Source organism: Ochotona princeps, chromosome 8, assembly GCF_030435755.1.
Source record: "Ochotona princeps isolate mOchPri1 chromosome 8, mOchPri1.hap1, whole genome shotgun sequence".
Taxonomy (NCBI): Eukaryota; Metazoa; Chordata; class Mammalia; order Lagomorpha; family Ochotonidae; genus Ochotona; species Ochotona princeps.
The window spans coordinates 5,263,470-5,291,280 of record NC_080839.1 but is presented as its reverse complement, the minus strand read 5'-3'; the positions used below and the strand labels follow the sequence as shown (position 1 = coordinate 5,291,280).

Sequence of the window (27,811 nt, the reverse complement as noted above, 5' to 3'; positions counted from 1 at the left end):
TCCCTGATTGTCCTAACACTCACTTTATAAAGTTTCCTGCAATCAAAATCAATAAGATTCATAGATTTCTTTGGTAAATGTGTTGAGTCTGTTAGTTTGTAACAGTTTGTGGAATGAATATAAATGGTGAGTTTTGCCTACCTGCTTAACGAATTTTCTTGTTTATTTACCCTAGCATCTGTTTCCCCATCGTAACAGCAGTCCAGTTTCTTCTGGGTAAATCATTTCCTATTGCATGTAGATCAGAAGAATCAAACCAGGCATCTGAGCAAGGGAGGCATTGTTAGAGCCCCCCGACCCCCCGCCTCCATTCACACACCTTAGGATCCTAAGCAGAGAAACAGAGCAGTTAGAATTCCTCTTTTTCAATGACTACATTCAGCCTGCTGCAAAATCACTGGACTTTTCTCTATGTTAGCATCTACAGATGCCTTGGGCCTTACTTGCTTTCAAATGTAGTTTTTTGAATATGTGATTACCTTCTAAGAAATGGCTGTTTTTTTTTTTTTTTTACTTAAATAAATCAAAAACTCTAATTGATAACAAGTATCAAAAACCCATTGGCAAAGGTTAGTGTAATTGCTGTCCCGGAGTCCTTGAGCTGTTTCTATCTGTATTTTCTCTAATCTGACTTCAGGTGTTACTATTTTTAAAATTCTTTGTGGTGTTCAGTTTTGTCTTTTCTGTTCACATTAGCACGCCATCTGTCTCTGTTCCATTTCTATTCAGTTTTAATACCGCTGTCATACCATTGAAATGGTCTGTGACACTGGCATTTGGCCAAATTTGGGACATCACTGTCATGTCAGACCTGCTGCTTTGGGGCCTGCTTGATCGATATTATAGCTGTCTGACTCATTGATTCATTGATTACCTTTTTTAAAATATCCCTGACCTCGCAAGTTGTGTCTGCACTATGCTATAAACAAAATCTGAGGAGAGCTGGCTTACAGGCTTTCGGCTGGAAATAGAACTCTTGGAATTTTTGGAGGGGGAGAGGAGGGGATTGTTTTTAACACTGACAAAGCAGATTTCGCTCCAGCAAGTCTTTGTTTTTATCTGAAAAACAGAGGTTTTCAAGCTTCCCTCACCTTAATGGATTGATTATACAACAAATAAAGGACATCCTTTGAATGTAAATATTTTTGTATGATCTTTCACTGCTGGAATAATTCAGAACATTTAAATATATATGTATTAAATATATATTTAAACCTTTAAATATATATAAAATATATGTTATACTTGATTGCCTGGAATATATTACAGTAATATAATTAATCATATACTTATGTAATTAAATTATATAAATATGAATTATAAATTATATGAATATAAATTATATGATATATTTATATATAAATTATATGAATTATATTATTAAGTTATATAATATTATATAATTATATGTTAAATATATTACACTTAATAGCCTGGGCTGTATTATAATTAATAGCCAGGAATTGATGCTGTGATAATGTTGTAAATTTGGAGCATATTATTAATTTTTAGAATATAATATATATTTTTAAAGATTATTTATTTTTTATTGGAAAGATGGATATGCAGAGAGGAGGAAAGACCAAGAGGAAGATCTTCCGTCCGATTATTCACTCCCCAAGCGGCCGCAATGGCTGGTGCTGAGCTGATCCAAAGCCTGGAGCTAGGAACTTCTTTCCAGGTCTCCCACGCGGGTGCAGGGTCCCAAAGCTTTGGGCCGTCCTCAACTGCTTTCCCAGGCCACAAGCAGGGAGCTGGATGGGAAGTGGAGCTGCTGGGATTAGAACCGGCGTCCATATGGGATCACAGCGCATTAAAGGCGAGGACCTTAACCATTACGCTATCACACTGGGCCCTATCATTACTCTTTGAATAATTAGCAGGGCTGACTTGGTGGCACAGCTGGCTAATTCTCTCCCATGTGGCCGTCGTTTTGTGTCCTGGCTGCTCCACTTCCTATGCAGCTCTGCTTATGGTCCGGGAAAGCTGCAGAAGGTGGCCCAAGTTTTTGGCACCCTGAACCTACGTGGGGGACATTGTAGAAGCTCCTGGCTCCCAGCTTTGGATCAGCTCAGCTCTGGTTGTGGCAATTTGGGGAGTGAACCAGCTGCTAGAAGACCACTATCTCAATCTCTTTTCTCTCTCTGTATTATTTGCCTATCAAATCAAAATAATAAGAATTTTTTTTTTATAATTAACATGGTTGAGGGCAGAGATGAAGACTCCGAACCACAGCTTAGTGTGTTAAGGAAAGCCTGGAACGGAGTAGTTCTGTCCAGCTACTGAACTCAGTGTAAAGTTGTTAAGTCATTGGAAAGTATTTCTCCAGTTCTTCTGTACCACTTTTTAAAGGTGCAGTACTGATGTCTCCGGGAAAACCGGGTGCTACAACAAGGAAGAACCAACCCCAGAAGGTGTGGTGTGGAGACTGAGCTTTGCAAAGATACAAAAGCCCCTATTGTTAATTTGGTTCAACGGGTGAACTGTAGCAATTAGAATTCTTGCTAATGTCTGATGAAGCAGTTTCTTCATTTAATCAGTGCAGTATGATGACTACGGCATAGTCTTAGGGTAATTAATGGTGTTAAGATATTTAAAGAGTCTGTGTTTTTACCATGCTGCCCGGAGAGTACCCACAGTTAAGGATACTTTTCCCAGGTGCATGCCCATATGCTGCCCTGTCTCCTGCTTGCTGGTTTCTGGCTGCTTATATGTTTTTGTCTTTTTAAAGCAGCACCACTTTACTCTTCATTCTGTACAATACCATGACTCATTGACGTCAACAAGTCAGTATTAGGATGTTGAGTATTGGAGGTAAAGAGCATACTACTTGTAGGTTTGTTTGTTCTGAAGATTTATTTATTTTTATTGGAAAGGCAGATTTTACAGAGAGGAGAGAGAGAGACAAGGAGGAGGATCTTCCATCTGCTGGTTCAAAAGCCAGGAGCCATGAGCTTCCTTCAGGTCTCCCACGCAGGTGCAGGGTCCCAAGACTTTGGAGCATCCTCCACAGCTTTCCCAGACCACAAGCAGGGAGCTGGATGGAAGGTGGAGCAGCTGAAACATGAACATTGCCCAGATTAGATGTTGCTGTTGCAGGTGGAAGATTAGGCTATTGAACCACCACACTGTCCTTCTTTCCCTGCCATTTGTAGTTTTTTTAACTTTATTATTATTATTATTAACATTTATCTTTGAATCAGAGATCCCATCCACCTGATCTCTACCCAAATGCCCACGATGGTTATTTTGGGAGCCAGGAATCGCAAACTCAATGCAGGTCTCTCCAGGAACTCAACTTCTTAAACATCACTGCTGTCCCCCAGTGTCAGAAATAGGTTGCAGTTGGGAGCTAGAACTGAGAACCAAACCCTGGACTCCAGTATTGGACTGTGGGCATTTTAATTGGCATCTTCGCTGCCTGCCGTGTTTTTAATTTTAATTTGTTGAAATGCCAGTAGTTCATTTTGTACACAAGGTTTTGAAGTGGGATCAATTTCTGACAACTTTTCCGTGGGCTTTTTAGTTTGTTTCTAGCCTCCTGTCAAGTAACTACCATAATAAAGAAGAACAAGTGCTTGAATTTCCCATGAGATCATTGTTTAATTTCAGATGTTTTCTTTTCTCTGTATATTTCCTGCCAGATATCGAAGCTAATACACACCTCTGTTGTATTGACAAAGAAAAATGTTCCCGCCTTAAGACGTGAAATTTACACAGAGGATTTTATTAAGAAGCAGATTGAAGACTTCAACATAGGAAAGAGACACTTAGCCAACATGATGGGAGAAGATCCAGAAACCTTCACACAAGAAGATATTGATGTGAGTATCGTTACTGTGTTGGAAAAGTAATTGCTTTGGTTTCAGATCTAGAAAGCACTTTTCTTTTTGGTAGGGCCGCTTTAGTTTTGTAGAAGTTTTTAATCAAACTGTCAAAATAAGGAGACATGCCCATCTACACTCCAAGTTGAAACATGGTGTATGTGAGTTATGTCACTCCGTTTGAAGCCTTACAAAGTATGATACTCTAAAGTCATAACTAGACCTGAATACTTTTCTTGTCAAGCTCATGAATACAACTTTGAATGCTTAAATAATATTTGAAAATGTTTACTGTTAGGTCTAATATTCAGCTTTCTCACAAAAGACTGATAGTAATGAAGTGAGAGTCTAGTTTATTGTAAACTTCATAAGTAAACTGTGGTCCAGTGTCACCGTCCCGCAGTGACACTAAAATGACGAGGCATACTGTGAGGGTCAGGGAAAAGCCAGAACCGCAACCGGACCCTTCACTGCCAAAAGCAGCTGCATTTAAATCCTTCCTCTCCTCTCCGCTGCTCCTGTCCCCATTGGTCTTAGCTTTCCTCCCTGCTTTTCCAGCCCCCACTCGGCTTTCCCCGTCCGCTTTCCTTGCCCTATTCTTCTCATTCCGGCCCTCATTCTCCACCCCGTCTTCCTCCGTCGTCCCTCTCCTCTTGCTCATGGTCGTCATCCTCTTCGTCGGAGTCCTTCCGCCGTCCCCGCCTAGCTTTTACTGGCTACATTTATATCATTCTCCACCAATCACTTCTCCCCGTGGGTCCACTTGGCACTACGTGATAGGCCAGTAGCAATGACATAATTGCAGCGAGGGCATTAGCCTATCCCTGTGACTTCCTGTTTACCTACTGGCGAGACCAACTCCGCCTCCTGGCCCTGGGCCAGCTGCCATCTTGCAACAGCCGCTACCAAGCCCAGGAGCGGCTTTAGCACCCTCCTCCCCACAGTCCCGTATTTCATGGTCAACTTAAGCATCTGTTTGACTTTTGAAAATGAAGGCCTCAGTGATGTGAGAGTTTGAGTCAGAATTCTGTTTCTGTTGTACTCTTGAATAGTTAGATTCTTGATGAAAGTAACAGTGTTAATGTTCAAAAGCAGTGGCAGAGGTGCTCGACTGTGAATGATTTTGACACGTCTTCTAATGTGAACGTTTGACATCCTATGACTGAAGACAAGCACATAATATGTTTATAGGACTTTAGATACAGCAATGTATCCATTAACAGACATGAGAAGTTCTCAGGAATGTGGGGGTGGTTGATTTTGACATTTACTTAGTATCAGATTGTACTTGGCAAGCTAAGATGACTGTATTCTCACTAGGTGATTTCTTGTATATGATCCATTGCTGACTGAACAAGCTTAAGTCATATGTAACCATACACTTATCTCTTGGTATCCACAAAGAATTAATTCCATGGCCCCTTGAATACTGAAATCCAGATATTCAAGTCTTCTAAAGTAAATGGCATCATATTTTCATATATTCATATATGAATATATATATCTATATATATATAACCTAATCATATCCACCTGTATTATTTTAGGTCAGTCCGAGGTTACTTACAGTGCCTAACGTAAGTGCTATACCAACACTTGTTACACTGTATTGTTTTACGAACTAGTGACAACAAGAACCGGATGCATTTCGACCGATGGCATACTGAATTTATACATTCAGGATCTGGATGTGAAAGGCCAACTGTGGTTTTATTTTTTGTCATCGTGATTTTATGCACTTTTTGTTGAATTGCCATCCTTTTGTATACCTTCCCTATTTGTTAGTGATACTGAAGTTCTTACATAAGGGTCCGGATGAATATGGTTTTATACAGGCAGAAAGGTTTCTTGCCCCCCTTTGAGGTCTGGGTAATTTGGAGTTAAAGTCATAGCAACTGTGTTCTTTTGAGTTCTAGGATAATCTGGACTGTAATTGGGAATATAAAGAGAGCTCCATTGGGCCAGAACTGTGAAAGGAAGTTAATCAAAGAAGGAGGGGGAAACGTTTTCCTCTTAACACTCTGATTTCACCAAAAGTGGGCTAGGTACCTGACTTTGGTTTTTTATAAGATTTATTTATTTTATCGGAAAGGCAGATATATAGAGAAGAAGAGACAGAGAGGAAGATCTTTGTCCAGTGATTCACTCCCCAAGTGACTGCAACAGCTAGAGCTGAGCTGATCCAAAGCCTGGAGCCAGGAACCTCTTCCGGGTCTCCCATGTGGATGCAGGGTCCCAAGGCTTTGGGCCATCATCAGCTGCTTTCCCAGGCCACAAACAGGGAGCTAGATAAGAAGCGGGGCCACTGGGATTGGAACCGGCGCCCTTATGGGATCCCGGCACGTTCAAGGAGGGGACTTTAGCCGCTAGGCTATCACGCTGGGCCCTCTGACTTATTTTTAAAAAACAGACTGGAACATAAAGACTAAGCATCATTTTTAGATAAGTGAGGTGAGAGGAAGCTTTGGACTACAGTGCTCTTTCTTCAAATCTGCCTTACTTCTTAGCTCATTTTCATCTGATAATGTCCAAAACATTTCATGATTTCCAGCTAAGGTAGCAGCATCTCAGAAAATTATGATTTGGGGGGTGGGCAGTGTTGTATTGTAATAAGCTGAATGGCTGCTTGCAATGCTGGCATCCCATACGGTCGCTGATTCAAATCCTTGCTGATCCACTTCCAACTCAGCTCTCTCTTAACGTACCTGCCAAAGCAGACAGATGACCCAACTGTTTAACCCTTGCAAGTGGAAGATCGCCCTGTCTGTGTGTCTCTCTGTAATTCTGCCTTTAAAATAAATCGGTAAATAAATATTTTTTAAATTCTATTTTACTTTCTTTTTAAATTATTATCCTCATTCTATAATCCAGTTCCATAGCCCCTGGGATTTCTCCTGCCCCCTTTCCCCCACCAAATTCCGCCGTATTATTACTATAGCATAGCTCTTCATAAACGGTCATATGTCTATCATTGCGGGCATGGACAGTGGCAGGGAGTCCAGCATGCTATTGTCAGGATGCAGCTAATAGTTTCATTGGGAGTCCATCTTTGATCTGGAAGTAAAGCTGCACACTGCACTGCATCCTCACATTTGGCCATGATAGTCTCCATTACACAGTCACCACACATCCCTCTTAAATGAAAAGCCACAATACAAAATCAACAACAGGAAGAAAAATAGAAATTTACAACACCTTGAATTTCTCAAGAGGTTTTGATAGTTCAACAGTCCTGAATTGCTGGCGATCCCACCACTCTAATCATGATGAAATCTCTCCAGAATCCCTAGTCCACCTTAGTGTCTCTGTCTGCCCAGATCTTCACTGCCAACGATTGGCTGGAGTAGTTGATCAACTCGTTCTGTCCTCTGTCATGGTACCAGGCATCCTCTGAAGGCTCCAGTGTGCTGCCATATCATCCATGTGCATTTGGATATGCTGTCCACTGCTCCGTCTGAACCACTGAGGAGGCCCAGCTCTGACACATCCACTCCCAGTCAGCCCGTGAAAGCTGCAATTCTCTCCGTGGTTGGGGTTCTGAATCCAGTGGTTCACTTGGTAGGGAATCGTCCAAGAGACCTGAATCTTGTGTGTGTATGCCTGTGCAGGGTCTGGCATAGTCCGTCACCCAAATCAGCTTACACACACACTGGTAGTTGCAGATGCTGGATCAGTTCTGTCTCCAGGCCTGTGTTTTACACAACCCAGTGGGTGTTGGAGCCCAGCCCGATCCTGCCCACCTCATACTCAGCCTTCACATAGACCGTGGAAGCTGCAGTCTAGGTAAATTAATATTAAAAAAAAAAAAAAAAAACCAGGGACCAGCATTGTGGCATAGTAGTTTCCACTGGTGCCACTAGCATTCGTACGATATGGGCTCATGTCCCAGCTGCTGCAGTTCCAATCCGGCTCCTTGTGTAAGGCCTGGGAGGGCAGCACAGGATGACTAGCCCTCAGAGCCCTGCACTCATGGAGGAGATCTGGAAGAAACTGCGGGCTCCTGGTTCCCAGCTTCTGGTCTGTCCAGCTCCAGTTGTTATGGCTACTTGGAGACTGAATCAACAGATGGAAGCTCTGTCTTCTCTGATTCATTTTATTGGAAAGACAGTTTTACAGAGAAGGAGAGCAAGAAGGAGAGGCAGATCTTCCATCCACTGTCACACTTCCCAAACACCAACAGTGACCGGAGCTGAAGTGCTGTGGAGCCAGGAAGCAGGAGCTTCTTCTGGGTCTTCCACATGGTTGCAGGGTTACAGGGTTTTAGGTGACTTTCTGCTTTCCCAGGCATTGTAGCATGGAACAGGATAGGAAGTGCAGTGGCCAGGACACAAACCTGCTGGGATGGCAGCACTTCCAGGCAGCCTCTCAAGTGAATCTTAAAAAATAAATAAACAAATAAAAAAACCCAAAAGGTGCCTCCCACTCTCTAGGCCTCTTCTTTTCCTCTGTGTCACCCTGCCATGTATATATGAGGTGTGTGTGTGTGTACGCGCGTATTAAATTGACATGACTAGAACACTCCAAAATCCTTTAATAGAGAGTAAGAGCAGACATCCTCGCCTTGTTTGTGATGTTGAGGGAAGGCGTTCAGTCTTTTCACCAGCATCAATGGTTTTCACTATGGGTTTTTCATGGCAGTTTCATTAGTGAGAACCAGGGAGTTCCTTTCCAGCCTGCCATTGTGCTTGCTACTCTGGCATGCCATATCAGAATGCTGTTTGGAGTCCCGGATGCTCTGCTTCTGATCCAGTTCCCGGGTGACCTGCCTGAAAAGCCGGTCCTTGGGTCCCTGCCCCGTGGGAGACCAGGATGGAGTTCCCAGGTTTAGCCTGGGGCCCAGCCTGCTGTGTGGCCTTGTGGGGAGTGTACCATCACGTGAAGATCTCTCTCTGTCTTCCCCCCTCTCCTTTCTCTGTCCCTTGCTCGCTTTCAGAGAGAGAAAGCTTAAAAATTCCTTTCCAAACCTGGTTGGTTGGGCCATGTTGTTTTTTGTGTTTTTATCATGTGTCGGGGATTAACTGTCTTACCTGCTTTTTCTGCGTTTCGATTTGTTCTGTTGGTGTTGGATGTCAACATTGGTTGCCTTTCAGGTAAGTCCCATTTTCTCAGTTTATATGGTCTTTTTGTATATAGACAGGTGTTTTTGGATTTCTTTTTCTGTTCTTTTATTGAGGATTTTTGTGCGTAGTGATATTAGTCTGTAGTTCCTTACCACTCTTGTCGCTATATAAATGTGGTTTCAGAGTAGTCTTGTAAAATGGGTAAGGGAATGAACGTTCCGTCATCTTGTGTTTGCGGCAGGGTTTGTCAGGAATCCTTTGATATTGATTGTTGCTGAAATGTGTCATTGAACTCCTCAGTGGAGCCCTTTGCACCTGAGCCCTCCTGGCCAGTCGGGTTTGTGTTTGAGCCCTTTGCTTTGAGTGCTGGCTCAGTGCCTGTGGGCTTAGCTCTGAGCTGCTCTGAGCTGCTCTGAGCTGCCCTTCGGGACGCCCCTGACCATGTTTACTGAGAGTAACACGGCTTATTGAGAGAAATAATCATTGAGCACTTTCACAATCCTTTGTGAAGCACAAACATCTTTACACTGTACATTTAAGAAATGAATTATGTCATTTGGAGTGGCAGTTTTTTGCCTCCATATTTATTCAGAATATTAATTTGAGTAGTTAGAATTATTTTTGTGAAGATTTAATTTCTGGAGAATAGACATGGTCTATAATTTAGCTTAATTACCTCACTTATAAGTTTGGGCTTCCCATAATTTTCACATAGGTAAATGAAGTGCCATTGATTTCATATTGAACCATTAGTTTATTTCAAAAACTGGTTTTTCCATACTGCTTGCTAGTTGCTAAAATCATAATAGACAAAAGCATTTATGAAATGTCTTTAAACAAAAGAATATTTAAGGCTTTAAACAACTCTTTTTCATATATTAAAATACCTTCAGTACACACATGGTGACTCCTTCTAGAATTCCTTCTAATATTTAGACACTCTAGGGCGCATCCTGTAGCCGAGGGGATACGTTATCATTTGGTTAGGCGCTAACGGATTTTTGACAATATATGGAGTTTTGGCTCTCAAAAGTACACAGTTGTAAAATATGAGTGATGCTACTTCAGACTTCCCTTAGATTGTTCAAGTGATGAAATAATGAATTAATATGAAAAAGTATCCAGTTATTCTTCTAAGTGTGTAACTTTTCTTAAAATGGAGTTGAATTTCTTGTGAGGAATGTAAGTACAGCATATGTGGAACCTTGCTATTAAGTTGGTTTTTTCTCTTTTATAAGTCCATTATAAGCGAAATGAGGTAGAACAATGCAGGCTTTGGAATGGGATTCCTTGCAGTGTCGCTAACTGGCACAGTAACGTTGGGCCAGTCACAGCTCTCTATCTGTCCCTTGACTTTCTCATTCCTAAAACAATGATACCTGCTGGCCTAGCTCAGAGTATAACAGAGGAGCAGGCCATGAATGCAATGTGCTGTTTTTCTGACTGCTATTAATAGTAATAAAAATAATAATTTACCATAACTGGAATAATTTATTAGTTCTCCAATTGTTTTTGTCGCAGATATTCTCCATACCACCTGAGCTTGAATATTGGACAGAATTGTCTGAAATCATGTTGAGTACACTGATGCATCACTGACTGAGTGATGCCATGTCTCCTATAGGTTGTTGTTAGGTCACACCTAGTTTGTTATCTAAAAACACATGTGAGGCCGAGTGTTAGCCATTGCCCTGCACATCTCTGGCAGTTCTGTAATGTTAGAGTTTGCTGCCAATGAATCTCACATTTTACATGATGAAACTATTCTCATTTTTAAAAGTTAAGCCAACCCCAGCCCAGGTGGCAGTGGCAGGGGTGGCTCTGGGCTGGGCCTGCCTAGAACCACCTGGATCCCACATGCTCTGCAGGAGCCACAGGTGGCCTCAGAGGCCATGCTAAGGAGTCCTTTTGCCTCTTCCGCCCGCCCAGCTGGCGGCAGAGGGGTGGCACATGGACCCACCAGTATACATGAGATCTTGCATTAGGAGAGGTTCTGATGGAGGAGCTTGGCAACTGCTCTGTTGGGATACGGACCCTGTAGGTGAGTGCAAGAACCAAGACAGGGAACAGCCCAGACCAGGTCAGGGAACAGTACCCGCCAGCATACATTTGGCTGAGATCTGGGGCTAGCCAGGCTAAGCCAGTTCATATCACCTGCTGGCAAATCCAAGAGCCATGATGGTGTGTGGGTCAGGCTGGGTTGGGCTACAATTCCAACCAGTTTATATTAGGGCTGGGACTGGGGGCTGCCTGGGTTAGGTTGGGCTAGGCTGTAGCCCCGACCAGTGTGAGCTGGAACTGGGGGTGGTGCTGGGCCTGGCCAGGCTGCAGCACCTACTGGCAAATGCCAAGATGAGGTGGGCCATGCCAGAATGGGCCTTAACACCCAACCAGCACACATGAGACCCATGTGGAGGGAGGGAGTGAGTGAACATAGTAGGAGGCTGCATGGGGGCTTCCCTGCTGGACCACTACTCCCACTGGTGATTGTTAGAGCTGGGATTAGAGGCAGACCAAACTGGGCAGGCCTATAATACCTGTTGGCCTCATGTGGGCTGGATTAGGGGAAAGCCAGGCTGTGCCGACTGTTCCTACTGGTGCATGCATAAACAAAATGGGTGTGGGTTAGTTGGGTTTTTGCTGCAGCATCAGCTGACAGATGCTGGCACGGCAGCCAAATTCTGTCAAATTAAGCTGCAGAACCACCTGAAGAGTACAGGTTCCAGGAGTGGGAGTGGACCCATTAGGCAAACAGTGGGCACCTCCCTTTTGGGTTGTCACTCTGACTGGTGAGCATGAGAACCAGGACCAGGGCAAGCATGGCTAGACAAAGAGTGGCACCCACCAGCACCAGTGTGGACTGGATAGTGGGGCTGGTTGATTTGAACTAGGTTTCAGTACCCATTGACATGCACGAGAGCTGAATGGGATGTGGGACAGATTAGACCAGTCTGCTGTACATACTGGCAAGCATGGGAACCACGGCATGGGGTGAGCCTGATGGGGGTTATGGTGGGTCACCTCAGCTAGGCTGCAGCTCCCACTGGTTTATGTGGCCAAGTGTGTGGTGGGCAATATCGGGCTGGGCTGCAACACCCATTCATTTGTGTAGAGGACAGGGCTGGAGACAGAACTGACCCAGCAATTACAACTACAGTGTATGCGTAAACTGAATGGGGTGACAGACTGTGTCAGAGCCTGTACTGGCAAACACAAGAATCAGGTCTGGGATCACCTCAGATGAAGTTTCTTTGGGGATCCCCCCAATGAACCACTGGACTCAGAACTCCAACCATGGAGAGATTTGTGGGTTCCATGGTCTGATGAGCATGAAGTGCATGTGTCAGAGCTGGGCCTCTCAGTGGCTCAGACGGAGCAGTGGACAGCATATCCAGGTGCACATAGAGGATATGGCAATACATTGGAGCCTCCAGAGGATGCCTGGTACCACGACAGAGGACAGAAGACAAAACAAATTGATCAACTACCCCAACCGTGTGTTGGCAGTGAAAATCAAGTGGAGACACTTAATGTGGACTGTGTCAGCCAGTGGATTCTGGAGAGGTTTCATCGTGCTTGGAATGGTGAGATTGGCAGCTATTCAGAAGAGTTGAACTCTCAAAACCACTTGAGCAGTGCCCTCGGAGCATGCCCCACATCGGGGACCCTAGGATGGGTGGGAGGCTGGGTGTGGCTTCTTCCCTTATCTCTCCCTCCCCCTCCCCAGATACAGGAAGGAACAAAGAGAATACGGAAATAATGGTTTTATCCACTTTCCTGTAGCCCTTGACCCTTTGTGCCCTAATGAACTATGTAAAGGTCATCAAAAATTAAGAAGAAAAGTTAAGCCAGCCCACTTTGGCATCTGAGCAGATGTAAAGGCAGAAGAGTTCAATGACAAAAATATCAAAATTCTGTGGCCATCACATTCCTGTTTTTATTTATATTCTGAAACTGTTACTTTTGTAACAAATTCAGTGGTACATATAAATTAAGAGAGAGTATAGCTGATGAGTCTTATTTATATAGGTGTGGAAAAATTTATCTGTGAAGATAAATTCCCATACCAGGCAAAAAAAATTTAAGCTTCTGTTGCAATTATTGAAAAGTTATTTTAATGTTTATCTTTTAATACGTAAATTAAAACCAAATACAGTGTTGTCATGTTTTTCTGTTACTTAATATGATCAAGAATTAAGATATTTCACAAAGCGTCTTGTCCAGTTAAAGGAACCCTACGTTTAATTGTCATTTGTCATGAAAACTGTCACCGCCTAGTAACAATCTGTGTAAGAGAGATGCTGTTTAGGAACCTGGTACATGTGACTCATTTAATCTTGATACAGACCTAATGACTTAGATATCATTTTGTTGCTGACAATACCAAGGCTGTACACAGACCTATATGTATTCAAAGACTGGGTATGTCCTGCACTTTCAAAGATTAATTTTGGGGGAGACTTTTTTGGAAAAACATGTAGTCTCCCCAGCAGAGTTTGTGAGTACAGCATAACCTTTAGGAGCGGAACGTTCAGTGTGCAAAGTGAATGGATTGACTTGGATGGTTGTTCACCCCTGCTGGCAGCAGCCGGCGTAGTGCGTCCCTGTACTGAATGGTACAGAGCGGCCCGCTTCATTGCTCATGCTTGTCCTTTGCTTGCCCGTGGCGGCCCTCACCTGCCTGCCAGCCTGCTAGCAGAAGGAACCGTGTTGGCGTGTGCGCGAGAACAGCCCTTGGGCGCTGTGGAGCGGCCCCTGTGCCCTTCCTGCCAAGGAGAATCCATAGCTGTGTCAGCATTTTCCACTCTTTATCCATCTTGTCATGGATTTCTAGGTTTGCAGCTTGATTTCAGAGGTTGAATTTGAATAGCAATCTGGGCTAATAATGAGATGAAATTTGTGTGTGAAATTTAGCCCCACCTGATCTTACATGTTAATGTTTCCTTAGTTTAATAAGGCTTCTTAAAAAGCAGAAATTTGAGTGGACACAATGAAAGGGAATATGATGGATACTACTTTGAAGTAAAAAGACTTGTCACTGTTGATAAAGATCATTTAGAGTATTTCTCTTAAATAACAATAATATACCTGTTGCAGTCTTTTTGGAAGTTAACTTTTCTGATTAATAAATGCTTAGGTCTTTTTGTTAGATTTATGTCACGTTACTTTTGGCTGGTAAAATATTCAATTAACTAGAAACAAATTAGACTCTCTTGTACAGATGTTCTACATTTGAAAATAATTTAATTTTTGCCTAGTTTCTTAAATGAAGCTATAAGAAGTACCCTATTGCTGTTACTTGCTAAACTTGTTGGTGTTACTGTAACCATCGGGTGATCTCACATGCAATAAAACTGGGAATGCCATCATTGGAAGTGTAGGTAGTACGCTGGAAGTGTCTTACATGCATGCCGAATATTTGAGAATGGACCTTGATGCTGTAGTCCTCTCATGCTTTACTGCCAAGTGCCAACCGGTGTGTCAGTTACCTTTGGCCGTACCAGGGTGTATCATGGTTAGGAAGAATCTGGCATGTGGAACGTGGAGCAGGAGAAAGCAGGTGCACAAGAAGATGCTCTGCATCTGGAACCTGAAGAGCGGAGCTGTAGAGTGAGCGCAGGAGCTGCTGCTTACTGACCCCAGGTCCGAAGGGTGGCCAGGTGGGTGGAGAGTGCATCGAAACATTGAAACACTGAACCATAGTGATGCTAGAGCGGACAGTAGGGTACCAGTGGTGATCGCTAATCCACTTAATTTCTGGAGTCTGTTAATGCTTTCATATATGCCATCAAAAATTCCTGTACTCAGAATCATGCTGTGTACAAAGCTGAGGACCACTGGTAAATCCATTTTCCTTTTTGAGTTAATTGTATAGTCATTATAAATCTTAACGTTTGAGACACTGCAGTAATGTTAAATATTATGAGCATAGACTTGCGTTACTACTGTCTTTATCTGTGAATTAAAAGTTAAGTTCTGTGTTACTATAGAATTTCAGGAAAAAAGCCAGCAAATTGATGTATAGCACTGCTGAAGTCTACCAATTACTTTTTAATTGGTATTGTAGACCTCATTCTGAAACCAGAAGGTTTTATTCTCCAAAGTGTGGATATGCTGTATGAAGTTTCTCTAATTGATTTGCTGTGCCCATTCCATTTGATGTTTCATTTTTCACAATATCTCATAATTTGTGCTCACTTCTAATGAACAGAGTCGTTAGGACAGGCATGTCTAAGTACAACTGACAGCTAACATTAGGTGCCAGATGCAGTTTATAAAGCTACGTAGAACGATAGAGAACAGTTTAAATAAATTAGCACCTGTACATTAGTCTCACTTGCTGGTAATTTATAAGCGAATCAGTCGAGATGACATTTAGGTAAGTCATTGATCAAGTTAACAGCTGCAAGCCCACTGCCCAGCTGGGATACTTAATTAATAGAGATTGCGTTCCTGACCCAGGCCTCTGCTGGGTTGAGTCTGCAGTCCGTTTAAGGCTTTGACTTAAGAACAGTCAAATATTTTGCTTCACTTTAGGGAGCTGGTGGATTGCCAGTATTCTAGTTAGAAGCTAAAAACGTAAAAACAAACAAAAGCAAAATACATGTCTACTAATGGGAATTTCTTTTCTCCATGATTTGTTTGAAACGGATTTTTAAAAACTCCCATTCATTCTTTTTCTGTCTTCCTTCTCAGCGCTTTTTTGCGTTGGGTTTGGGTTTAACCCTTTGTGGCATGCTGTAGCCTAAAGAATTCTCTTGCTATTAAACATATGCTGGTTTTTTTTGTTGTTTTTTTTTTTTTTTTTTTTTTTTTTTGGAAAAAAAACACGGACTTTCTGTTTCTGTGTTCTTTTGGCCATATACTATTCGCGCATGAGGCTACACTGTACGTGTAGCAGTCTTTGTTTAATATAACAATAGTTGAAAGCACCTAAGAACTTTGTCAAGTTAAAATCCAGTGCAAATATAGAGGGCGTTCAGGTACAACCCATGCTCTTTGTTTGCTGTTACTGTGGTCCGAGTTTCTTCTGAGTAAATTTAAAAACTGAGTGAGTGATTGTCGATGACTTCAAAGCCGTGGTTTTGTATTCGTCTCTAGTAACCAGAAGTGGATCTCAATGGCATTTGTTTACACTGGACCTTATCCAGGGTCAGGTTCTTGGGCTGAGAGAACGTCACAGATGCTAAGCCACACTAACAAGAATGTTGGGCAGTATGATTTTGACGTTTCTGGTTGAGTTGAGTCCCAACTGATATATACATTTTTATTTACATGTACATTGTTTTGCGGAAAGGTTAGATGTTTCTTAAATAATTTTTTTTCGTATAGGTTGTTTACAAGTGAGAAAGAGCTTACTTCAGAAATTATGGTATTTCTTTTACTTCTCTTTTTGATTGGTAAATTTGGTCCAAGTGAACCAAACCATGATTCAGATATGAAAAATCAGTTTCTTCTAACTGTAAGCTACTTGAGGCCTGGGGCTGGCGTTGTGGCATCCGGTGCGGGTGCCGGTTCACGTGCCAGCTGTTCCGCTTCCGATCCAGCTCCCTGCTGAATGACCTGGGAACAGTAGCCAGTACTGGCCCAATGCTTTAGCTCCTGCCCCCCACGTCGAAGACCCTGATGAAACTCCTGGCTTTTGCATTGACATCGCTTAGAGAGTGAACCTGCAGGTGCAGGATCTGCCTTTCTCTGTAAACAAAGAATGAAATTAATGTTTTAAAAAGGTACTGGACCAAGGCCACTTATTTGTGGTACCAAGCAAGTGCCGCACCCAACACAGACACACACCGGGAAACCAAAGGACATTAAAATTAGCAAATATGTTAATACTAAGAGTTATTTCCCTCACTGCCTTTCTCCAGGGATTTTCTGATTAACTTAATTTTGCCTGTGATAATGCTTAAAATTCTGTTATCTGTCATGCTAATTTCTGAGCAACATATGAGGAAACTACCAGAAAGACCCATGTTCTAAACTTTCTTGGCTTTCTTGATTTTCATTTCCTTTCCTTTGGTGCTGTCGCCCAGCAGTGACACTAAAATGACGAGGCATACTCTGAGGGTCAGGGAAAAGCCAGAACCGCAACCGGACCCTTCACTGCCAAAAGCGGCTGCGTTTAAATCCTTCTCTCCGCTGCTCCTGTCCCCATTGGTCTTAGCTTTCCTCTGCCGCTTCTCCAGCCCTCTCTCTGCCACCCTTCTTCCCATATTTCTTCCCGTACTTTCTGCTGCATTTCTCTGTTCTTGTCCCTGTCTCCCATACTACTTTTACTGCTTCTGTCTGTGTCCCTCTCTTCCAGCCCTCTCTCCGGCACCTTTCTTCCCGCCTGTCCTTCTCCTTCGTCCCGTCTTTCTCCGTCCGCCGTCCGTCTGTCCGTCCATCGTCCCCCCACCCCCACCTAGCTTTTACCGGCTACTTTTATATCGTTCTCCACCAATCACTTCTCCCTGTGGGTCCACTTGGCGCTACGTGATAGGTCAGTAATCACAGTGAGGGCATTAGCCTATCCCTGTGACTTCCTGTTTACCTATTGGCGAGACCAACTCCACCTCCTGGCCCTGGGCCAGCCACCATCTTGGAACAGTCCCTACCAATCCCAGGAGCAGCTCCAGCACCCCGCTCTCCACACTTGGCTTCTGAAACTTTCCCAACCGTTACCAAATCTTTATCATAATTTGAAATTTTATGTGAAATAGCTTTTGTAATCCCAAGCATTTTTGTTAATTACTCTATTCATAATTGTTTTTTCTTAGAATACCCTCCTTAGTGTAGTTTTTTAGGTTAAGCCTGATGCTTTTTGCTGAATTAGAAGATTGTGTTTCTACTCACTGTGCTCTGAGAAACCCCAAGGGTCCTAGTGGATGAGTCCATGTAAGGTCTAATCCTCCAGGAAATGTTTGCCCCTGTGTGGGTTGGACAGGGAAGGCACGGGAGTAGGTCATTTTTGAGGGAAACTGATTAAGGAAGCCAAGTGGCAGATTAGTGGAAATAAAGATTTTTTTTAAAAATTAAGTTTTATTTTTAATATTATTTATGTAGTTGAGGGATGTGAGTTGAAGAATTAAATAATATGTTTGATAGGGCTTTAGCAAATGTCTTTTTACTAAACATTAAGTCTCAGTGCCCTAATAGATCATCTTAGGGGCTAAACTAAACAATAGTAGAGTGTGTGTTACTGAGCTCATGTTTGTCACGCTGACTTTGAGTTAGGGGTGTGGAATTAAGGAAGGTGAAATCTGAATATTGGAGCTTGCACTGTGGGAAGGCAATCTGAGAGGACGGCTGGTTCATACAGCGGCATGCTTGCCGTTAGCTGTGTGTGATCATTCTCATCAAAATCATTACTAAGAGAAATGAAAGTTTACTTCCTTAGTCACACCAGGCACATAGCAAATACACAATAGCCACTTGGGCTGCCCAGAGCGTCTCCGTCAACAAAGAAAATTCTGTTGGAAAGTGTTGGCTAGAAGACTGTTCCTTAATTGCCTCTCAAATAAGAATTCAGACTTTAATTTTATATTATTTAAAGGAAAGATAGTACTTGCAAGTGTAATGTCCTGCCATTTTGTTTTTTGTATTGTCTTCCATTGAAATCATCCAGAATGCCTGAATAATTGATTTCAAAAACAGTTTAAAAATACTACAAATGAATAAGTGGACATTTATAAATGGTTGCTTTTGTCTGGGTGAAATGACAAACCTTTGTTAAAATAATTACAAATTACAGAGCAACAAAAAATTCATATCACTTTGTGTGTGTGTCTATATGAATATATACTTGCCCAGGTGTATCTTACTTGTATGACATTTATGCTGGGATATTCTAGCAATCACAGAGATATTTTATAAGTTTTAATATGATGTTGGAAATATTGTACATCATATAAACTGAAATGTTTGCCATAGCTAAGTACCATTTATGAAACGCCTTTATTTTATTGTTTTGCAATGTGGTTTTACAAATATTTAATCCTTACGACAAAGCAGTAAAGCTGATGTTCTTGCAAATCAGAATCACTGGGAATGATAGGAGCTGAAAATACTGTGTTTGTGATAAAGCACTAAGGCGTATTCATGTTGTTGCACTTTTGTTCCACTCATATTCACCGTTGTTTCTTCTGAATTCTGTAATGCTATTAAAGATTTTCCTGTTTTATAGCGTATAATTCTGTGCCCAGAACATATCCAAAGAGACTTTAGTTCTGTCCTAACACTGAAATTTTTTCTTGTAAATACTCACTGTTTATTTCAAGTAAATTAATGTTTAAGAAGTACATGGAAGATTCACATTATGAAAAAGAAAATTTCCAGTATAATGTATTGCCTAAATACAGCAACCTTCATACAGTACTATTATCATACCTGATGTGGTTATTATACTCCTATAATGTCATACATGACGTAGTGTGTATTTGAGTTTTCCTAACTTTCCCCAGTGATCTCTCTTTATTGAGAGCTGTGTGTGCAGAGCCCAGGCCTCTGCTCTGGCCCTTGGCTGCCCATGTTGGGGTGGAGGCTGCATGGAGGATGCTGCTCAGGTGTTGTCGTGTGCCTTTCATTGCACCCCATAGAGAGGGTATCCTTTGTCGTACCACTTGATGTTACTGTGCCCCCGGTTAATGTGGTGACCATAACCCTACTGTAAAACAAGCCTTTTTTCTTTATCATTGGCAAATTATCTATAGGATGATATTTTGAGTCTCTGTGAATTCTCTGTTCCTCAACAATCAGTAGTCGACTTCAGCAATCTGTTAATGCTTCCTGCTTGAAATTGGTGATGAAATTGTAACATAATAATTTTCTCCTATAATTCCCTCTACTTTAATAACTGGTTTTCTTCCCTAGAGAAACCGTATTGGGAGCCAGCATTTAGCCTGGTGATTAGGATGTTCGATTCCCATCGCTGGCTCCTGTCTTGAGCTGCAGTAGTAATGACTCAAGCAGTTGGGTCACGGCTGAGAAACTTAGATGAAGTTCTGGATCCTGAGCTCAGCGTGTGCGTGTACATGTGATTGCATGTACAGGGGTGTTTCACAATGTTCAGGGGAAATATGAAAGATGCTTGAACTCCATACATATGAGGTTTTAAAATTCATTAAAATTCATATTATGAAGGCATTATTGTGGGATTTCAAAAAGAAAAAATTCTTTGAAGATTTATTTATTTTTATTGGAAAGGCAGATTTACAGAGAAGAGAGACAAAAAGATCTTCCATCCGTTGATTCACTGACCAAGTGGCTGCAGTGGCTAGAGTTGAGCCAATCCAAAGCCAGCAGCCAAGAGCTGCTTCCAGGTCTCCCAAGTGGGTGCAGGGTCTCAAGGCTTTGGCCAGTCCTCAGTTGCTTTTCCAGGCTACAAGCAGGGAGCTGGATGAGAAGCGGGGTTGCCAGGATACAAACCAGTGCCCATTTGGGACCCCGCCACATGCTAGGTGAGGACTTCAGCCACTAGGCTGTTGTGCCAGGAAAAACAAAAATTTTTAAGTGGATGGTGGACAATAGATGTTAAGCCCAGTAGACTGAGAGAGAGCGAGCGAGCTTCTGTCTCCTGATTTCCTTCCCAGATGGCTCCAACCACCAGATTGATCAGGCCAAAGACAGGAGCCAGGACCTTTATGCTAGCCTCCCACAGGGGTGGCAAGGGGGCGTCTGCTGCCTTCCCAGTTAGCAGGAAGCTGGGACTCCAGCCAGCATTCTGATACAGAATACCAGTTCACAAGCCTCGAGTTAACATTTTGCATCTCGGTGCCATCTAGATCTCAAAATTGTATACACTGAAATACATGAATAGTTGCATGTTTCCACAAAAGTTTTGGAAGGCGCTACCATTGAAAGGCACTGATCATTGTTCTTTTTGGTGTTCAAATATTTTGCCGCTTTGGCCAGTGGGAGGCCTTTTGAGTGGGCTTCTGTTTCTTTTTGAGCTTTCCTTTTGGCTCAAGTTCATTTTGTACCTTCTTTGCTGGAATCAGCCACGTCTTGGTTCCTTGGTGCTTCATCCCTTAAACTGGGAAGCTGAACTGGGAAACCAAGATTGGGTGTTAGGGCCCACTCACTGCTTCAGGGATTCCATTCCCACTATGTTCTTTCAAGTGTCACAACTAGGAAATAGGGGCCAGTGTCGTGGCATACCTGGTAAGCCCACTGCCTGCAATCCAGATCCCATAGGAGTACTGGTTCATGTCCCTGCTGCTCTTCTTCTGATCAGGCTCTTGCTAACGGCCTAGGAGAGTAGCAGAGGATGGTTCTAGTGCTTGCCCCAGCTACCTGTGTAAGAGTCCTGGAAGACGCTGTTGGCTTCTGACTTTGGTCTGGCCATTAACAGCCATTTAAGGAATGAACCAGAGCATGGCAGATCTCTACCTGCATCCATCTTTGTCTAACTGGCTTTCAAACAAATGAGGGTGAAGGGGGAATGAAGAGAGAGAATCTTCCGCCTGCGTTTCACCCCTTTCCAGATGGCCAACAGAGTCAGTGTTGGGCCAGACAGAAGCCAGAACCTGGACCTCCATCTGGGTCTCCAGTGCAGGCGCAGCTCCAGGGACTTCAGTGACCAGGAATATTAGGCGGGAGCTGGATCTGAAGTGGAGCAGTCCGGACTCGAAGTGCCACCCTTATAGGAAGCTGGCATTGAGAACTGCAGCTTAACCCTCCGCACGACACCAGCAGCACCCACCAGTGGTAACTTACTCACTGCACAAAGTGTCTGGCTCAGACAGGTTTCTTTTCTGTAAGCATAAACTTGAGAAGGATAAAAATCAACATTCACGAATGTCACTTTTACAAGTTAGGTAGGTCTGGGTAAGAAGCGTAAAATCTGTCATTGCTCCTGCGAAGAAACAAAGGGGAAATATCACAGTTTTTTGTTTTCTTCTTTTTTTTTTTAATCTCAAAAATTGTTTCACTAAATTAGCAATGTGATGTTTAATCTATTTTTCAATGTTGGTTGTAAAGAAGCACATTGAGAACTCAGGGTTGGACCCTGTGTGTTACACCTGAACTTTTGACAACAGCATCCTAAACTGGAGTGCCAGCTTGATTTCTAGCTGCTCTGCTTCCCAGTCGGCTTCCTGCCAATGCACTTGGGAGAACAGTGGGGGGAGTGCCTGAGTGCTTGGAACCCCCAAACCCAGCCCCATCCCATGGTATCCATTTGGGCGGTGAATTAATAGATGGAATATTTCTGTTATTCTGCCTTTTAAATAAATAGAATAAAGAAACCCTGGGCCTCAGGGGTGCTTTGCTCAGTGTTTTGTTCGTGGTTTTGTACACCAACCGGATACTGGAATGAGGACTCTCAAACACATTACCATGGGCTCAGCGGCGTGGCCTAGCAGCTAAAGTCCTCGCCTCCCACACGCTGGGATCCCATATGGGCGCCAGTTCTAATCCTGGCAGCTCCACTTCCCATCCAGCTCCCTGCTTGTGGCCTGAGAAAGCAGTCAAGGACGGCCCAAAAGCTTTGGGACCCTGCACCCATGTGGGAGACCTGGAGGAGGTTCCTGGTTCCCGGCTTCGGATCGGCGCAGCACCGGCCATTGCAGCTCACTTGGGGAGTGAATCATCGGATGGAAGATCTTCCTTTCTGTCTCTCCTCCTCTCTGTATATCTGACTTTGTAATAAAAATAAATCTTTAAAAAAAAAAAACACATTACCACCGGACAGGATAGGGACACCTCTTGTTTTCCTTATTAAAACCAAGTAGGTGTGGTATCACATTCAAGGAGTTACATGTGCGAAGGTGACTCTGGAAAACTGCCCAAAACCAGCTTGGTAATTACATTGTTTTTTCCTTTTTAGGGTGCATGCACTAGGAATGTTATTAATTGTGTTATTAAAACTATGCAGTAATGTGTATGAAACTGTAGTACAGCATGTGACGCAGTGAGCATTCAGTAACCATTAGTTATAACATCAATTGGTTGGCGTAACAGTTGTTCATTAACCTTTGTGTGTGTTTTCAGAGAGCCATCGCTTACCTTTTTCCAAGTGGTTTGTTTGAGAAACGAGCCAGGCCGATAATGAAGGTAGTTATCTTAATTACTATTTTTGAAATTTTCACTTAGCTTTATTTGTTACAGTAATTATCTAATATGCTTTTAATTTGTTTTACAGCATCCTGAGCAGATTTTTCCAAAACAAAGAGGTAAGTTTGCTCACAAATAAATTAGTTTGTTTTTGATCTGTTTGTTTTTACCACAATGTTCAGTTTCATGTCAACTATTCATTTCATAGGGTTGCCTTTCTCTGTCATGCTGATCATGAAATAGGTTAATATACACTATATAATATGTAATACAAATAATATATATTTTATATATGTGTATACATTTATATATAGCAACTAAGAATAAGTGACCAAGGATGGGTAAGCATTGCGGCATAGCAGGTTGGGCCACTGCCTGAGACACCCACATCAGATTTCCGGGTGCTTCATTCCAGTCCAGCTTCCCACTGCTGTGCCTGGGAGGCCGTAAGTGATGTGTGCAGGATGCAGGCGCTGCCACTCCTGTGGGAGACCCGATGGAGTTCAGGTCCAATGCCAGGTGCTGTGGACCTCTGCAGGAGTGAACCAGCCAGTGACAGCTCCTGTCTGTCTGCTACTTTCTTTCTCATTTACTCTGCCTTTCAAATAAAGAAATTGGCTCGAGTTTCCAAACTTTCCTTTTGTTTGTTTTTAAAGTGATATTACAATTAAATCAGATTAGGGTCCATTACTCTACGGGTGGCACACTAATTACTGTCTTTTAGCTTTTCTGAACAAGTTTGCTACAAATCTGGCATATCATGCTAGCTTTATTTTAGATTTTCCTCTATTTGGAAAGTATATTTTCTTTTTTTGTGCAGCTCCTTAATGATAATAATTCTGTTGTGTTGTCTTGCAACGTTTCTGATAAGCAGTTAATCATCCTTCTCATCACGTTCCCTGTTTTCTGTGGATTTTTTTTTTAAAGACGTGCGCTGAAAGATTTTAGATAATATGAAAAAAATCTTGGAACCATAACAAGCCTTAAAGTTGCCAGGAACTTGGCAATTGATAGGAATTTTACAGTAAGTATATATTTATTGTACATGAGAAATCTCCTATCCAGTATGTTTAGGTGGTAGTGTCAGTCAATTTAAAAAAGTATTAAAGCTAGAAATCACTATGAAAAAGATACTTCAAGAAAAATGGCATTTCTTCATCCCGCTTGCTGTGACTCTGGAGAGGTTCCTTCCGGCTCTTCCAGTGTCAGCATTTGTCGGTGGTGATTTCCGCACAGAGAAACAAAGAACTTAAGGAAGCTCCCAAAGGAAACCTAAGTACCGAATATGTTAATATTTTTATGAATTTCTCCCCTCCACACTTACCTTTGTACACAGCCTTTTCAACAACTTGCCATTCGGCCTTAAAGCATTCAACTGCCGAGCTTTCATAGACACACAGTAAACTCCTTGTGTGTTTGGAGTCATCTCATGTTTACTTGGTACTTGATTCATGTTCAGTGATTGTGGACACAGGGACAGCTGTACTGACTGGTTGGGGCGCTGAGCAGGATGGCTCAGGCGGTGGGCTGTGGGCCTCGGGAGCAGGAGCAGTGACTGGGCGGAGAGTTGCAGGCATTCAGCGGGCCCAGGCTGCCCAAGTCAGAACAGGCCCCTCAGGGAAGCTGCTACTCACAATGTTTTGAAAGTGTTTTGAAAATATTTTGTAAGTGTGTTCCATTTTTCATGTTTCCTCAATTCCTAGACATGGCTGATTACAAAATAGGACATCCGTTTCATGATCGTTTGGGGGAAAGTAATAAAATAATAATAAAAATAACTAAAAGTATATAATAATGCTCCTTCAGAGGTAGCAAAAGACATTTTTTTAATGAAGTTCGGACTGGATAAATTATGGCAATTTTAATATACTATTACTTCCTTTATTAAAAGATAAAAGCTTCTAGATTAACAAAACCCCCTTTGGTATTGTCAGCCTAGCAGGCAAGCTGCATCCCGTACTACAGGATGTGAGTTTGATACGTGGTCCAGGTCCTGATTCCAGCTTCCTAATCATGCAGGAAGTAATGTGATGGATCAAGCCATCAGATTGCCACCACCCACAAGGGAAACCCGGGTGGTGTCCCTGCTCCCAGCTTCAGCCTCTAGTCCCCAACTATTACCAACATTTTGGGAATGGGACCTGTGGCCAGGAGCTCGCTCTTGCGTGTCTGTCTGTCTTGGTTCTCCTGTGTCAAGAGAAAAAGAAAGCTATATACCAGGTTGATTTTAGAAGAAAAGGGTAACATCTAATAACAGACAAACAGAAGTCTAGGAGGTACAAATAGAACTCTAGGAGGTAGAGACAATGAGGCAAGGATGTCAGTTTAGATGGATGAAATGTGAGGTCTGTTAAATGGATTGGATGAGCACCAAACCTTTTTTGCAGCTAACATTTAGTATTGAAAGCAAAAGCTGTTAACTGTAGCTATAAAGAATTTGAATAACATAGCAGGAATTTTTTTATAGTTTCAAATACAAGTGCAGAGAATCTATTTTCTATATAGGTACGTATGCAATATTAATAACAGGGCATTAAGAAAACTTGTGACCAATTCCATAGAAACCATGTTGATTAGATTTTTCTCGCTTGGGTCAAAGAGCAAGTCAAAATTGAGATTACAGGTTACATTTGTGTAGGAGCCAAGTATTTGGCCACCAATTAAGGCATCCCATGAGATGCTTGTATCTGGTGGCTGAGGGCTGGGTAAAGTGCCAGCTCTACTCCTAACTGTAGCTTCCTGTGCCAGTGCACCCTGGGAAGCAGCATGGGTTAGCTCAGATGGGTGGATTTCTGCCGCCAGCGTGGGAGATCATGATTAAATTCCCAGCCCCTGGCTTTGACCTGGCCTAGACCTCAGGCTGTTCTGTTCATCTGGAGAGTGAACCAGTCACTGAGAGCTCTGTAAATCCTCCAGCCTGCCTCTCAAATAAATACATCATCAATAACATTTAAAAATATTTCCACTGCTAATGGAAAACGGTTCCTTTCAAGTCCTACACGTAATAGGTATTATATTACACAGAGAAAAATTTGCATTTATTAGCAACTTTAAAAGACTCAAATAATAAACTAAATATTCAGTGCTAGACTGATAAAAGAGACAGGAATTAAGCTGTTGAATTATTGAAGAAATTTTAAAAAGATACGATAAGTTGTGATTTGAAAGTGGAATCAGTCAACTTCTAGAAAGTCTGATCAAGAAGATATAATAGGGTAATATGAAAAATTTCAAATAGCATTCAGTGGGTATTTTTAGGAGTATAAGATTGTTACAGTCTTCCCCCAAAATAATAACGCCTAACATACATCGAAAGTAGTTGTAAGTGCTTCGTTTGTATCAACTCAGAATTTTCACCAAAGTTACGTAAGGCACAGAAACTCTGATTTCCCTGTTTTACAAGTATGGGAATTAAAGCTTGTTGAGTTAATTTACCAAACAGAGAGAAGGTGGCCTGATCGGGTATATGTGACCCTTATGCTCCACTAACTCAGACAGGTGGTTTAAAGAGATGACGGAGTAGTCTGTAACGGGGATGCCAGGGAGACTGAGAGCCGGTCAGAGGTCTAATGGAAGAAGCACAGGTTTAGGAGTTCTTATCGGTGAGTGCTGTCACACCAGGAAAAAGCAGGCAACTTTTGTTCTAGAAACTGTTGCAGGGCGGAAGAAAAGAAGCAAAGCTTCCAAATTCACTTTTAAGGCTCATCCAAGTTTTAAATCTATGCGTAAGTTGAGAAAAAGGGAACCCGTAGTCTTCTTTCAATACAACGCTAGCAAACCAGGTAAAATACATACAGAAAATATGCCAGAGGACTGCTCAGAAAATGAAAATGGTTTAACAATAGAGAATTTGTTGATATCATTCTCTTGTGTTAATCTAAGAGGAAAATATTTTCATTGATAGAAAAAAATGACTGAAAGTGAATAATTTTTTTTTTAAAAAAGGCAAATTTACAAGAAAAGAAACTCTCCATTAGAAGACTCTAAGGGGGAAATAAAACACATCAAGCTATATATATATATATATATATATATTTTTTTTTTTGATCAAACTATAAATTGTTACATCAAGATTCTCATAGGTCAGAAGTGAGACCATAATGCCTACCACTCACCTCTGTTACTGAAGATTGTTTTTATTCTAATCCGTCTGATTTGAAGGGGAAAAGGGTGGCAAAGCTTCTGGACAACCAAAAATATAAAGAAATGGGGAACAAATATTATTATCAATGTTATGATTGCCTACTTAGAAAATATTAGGATTTCATTAAAATATTATTATTTGGATATCTGAATCAAAACATTCAAACTATGATAAGTGTGCTGAATTTTTTTTAATGATAGCCTTTTATAAAGGCATGTCACAGTTTATAGATCAGGATAAAATACTTACCATGGAAGATGAAAAGATGGTCTAAGCAGTTGTGATCATCTGACATTGTGACGTGGTGGCCTCGTGAACATGGCAGTCATACTGGTAACAAATGGATTGTACTCTCTCCCTGCCTAAATCTACTGAAGTTAACAAGAAATGTTTCTGAAACATTGGATTTGACCTGTAGAAATAAATACATATGACATCTACTTGAAGATGTACATGCATATGGGCCTCTTTTTTCTTAATACATTTAGTGGGATTTAAGAAGTAGTTGTATCCAGACAGAGTTGAGTCAAAACTTTAAAAATCATTGTGTATTTGGAATTTAGAATTAAATCAGATAACTGTCACAAAAGTAAGCAACTATCAATATTTTTAAATAGCTAATTTTGAAATAAATAATACATATCTAGGCAAGGAACAAATTGAGAGGCTATCATTTTGGAATTTAAAACTTCTCTTTTCACAGAAAGAAAGAGACTAGAATATTAAACATGGCAGAGTCCTGCTATTCA

The 27,811-nt window shown here is 41.9% G+C and overlaps 1 protein-coding gene across 1 annotated transcript in view; it reads left to right on the top strand.

The window, feature by feature from the left end:
- The window catches only part of MRPS9 (mitochondrial ribosomal protein S9), a 57,996-nt gene that overhangs the window by 8,066 nt on the left and 22,119 nt on the right, over window positions 1–27,811 (top strand). Inside the window, exons 2-4 of the mRNA XM_058667453.1 lie at window positions 3,645–3,824; window positions 22,856–22,918; window positions 23,007–23,037. Of these exons, the coding sequence (XP_058523436.1) occupies window positions 3,645–3,824; window positions 22,856–22,918; window positions 23,007–23,037 (274 nt within the window). The remainder of the gene's footprint in view (window positions 1–3,644; window positions 3,825–22,855; window positions 22,919–23,006; window positions 23,038–27,811) is intronic.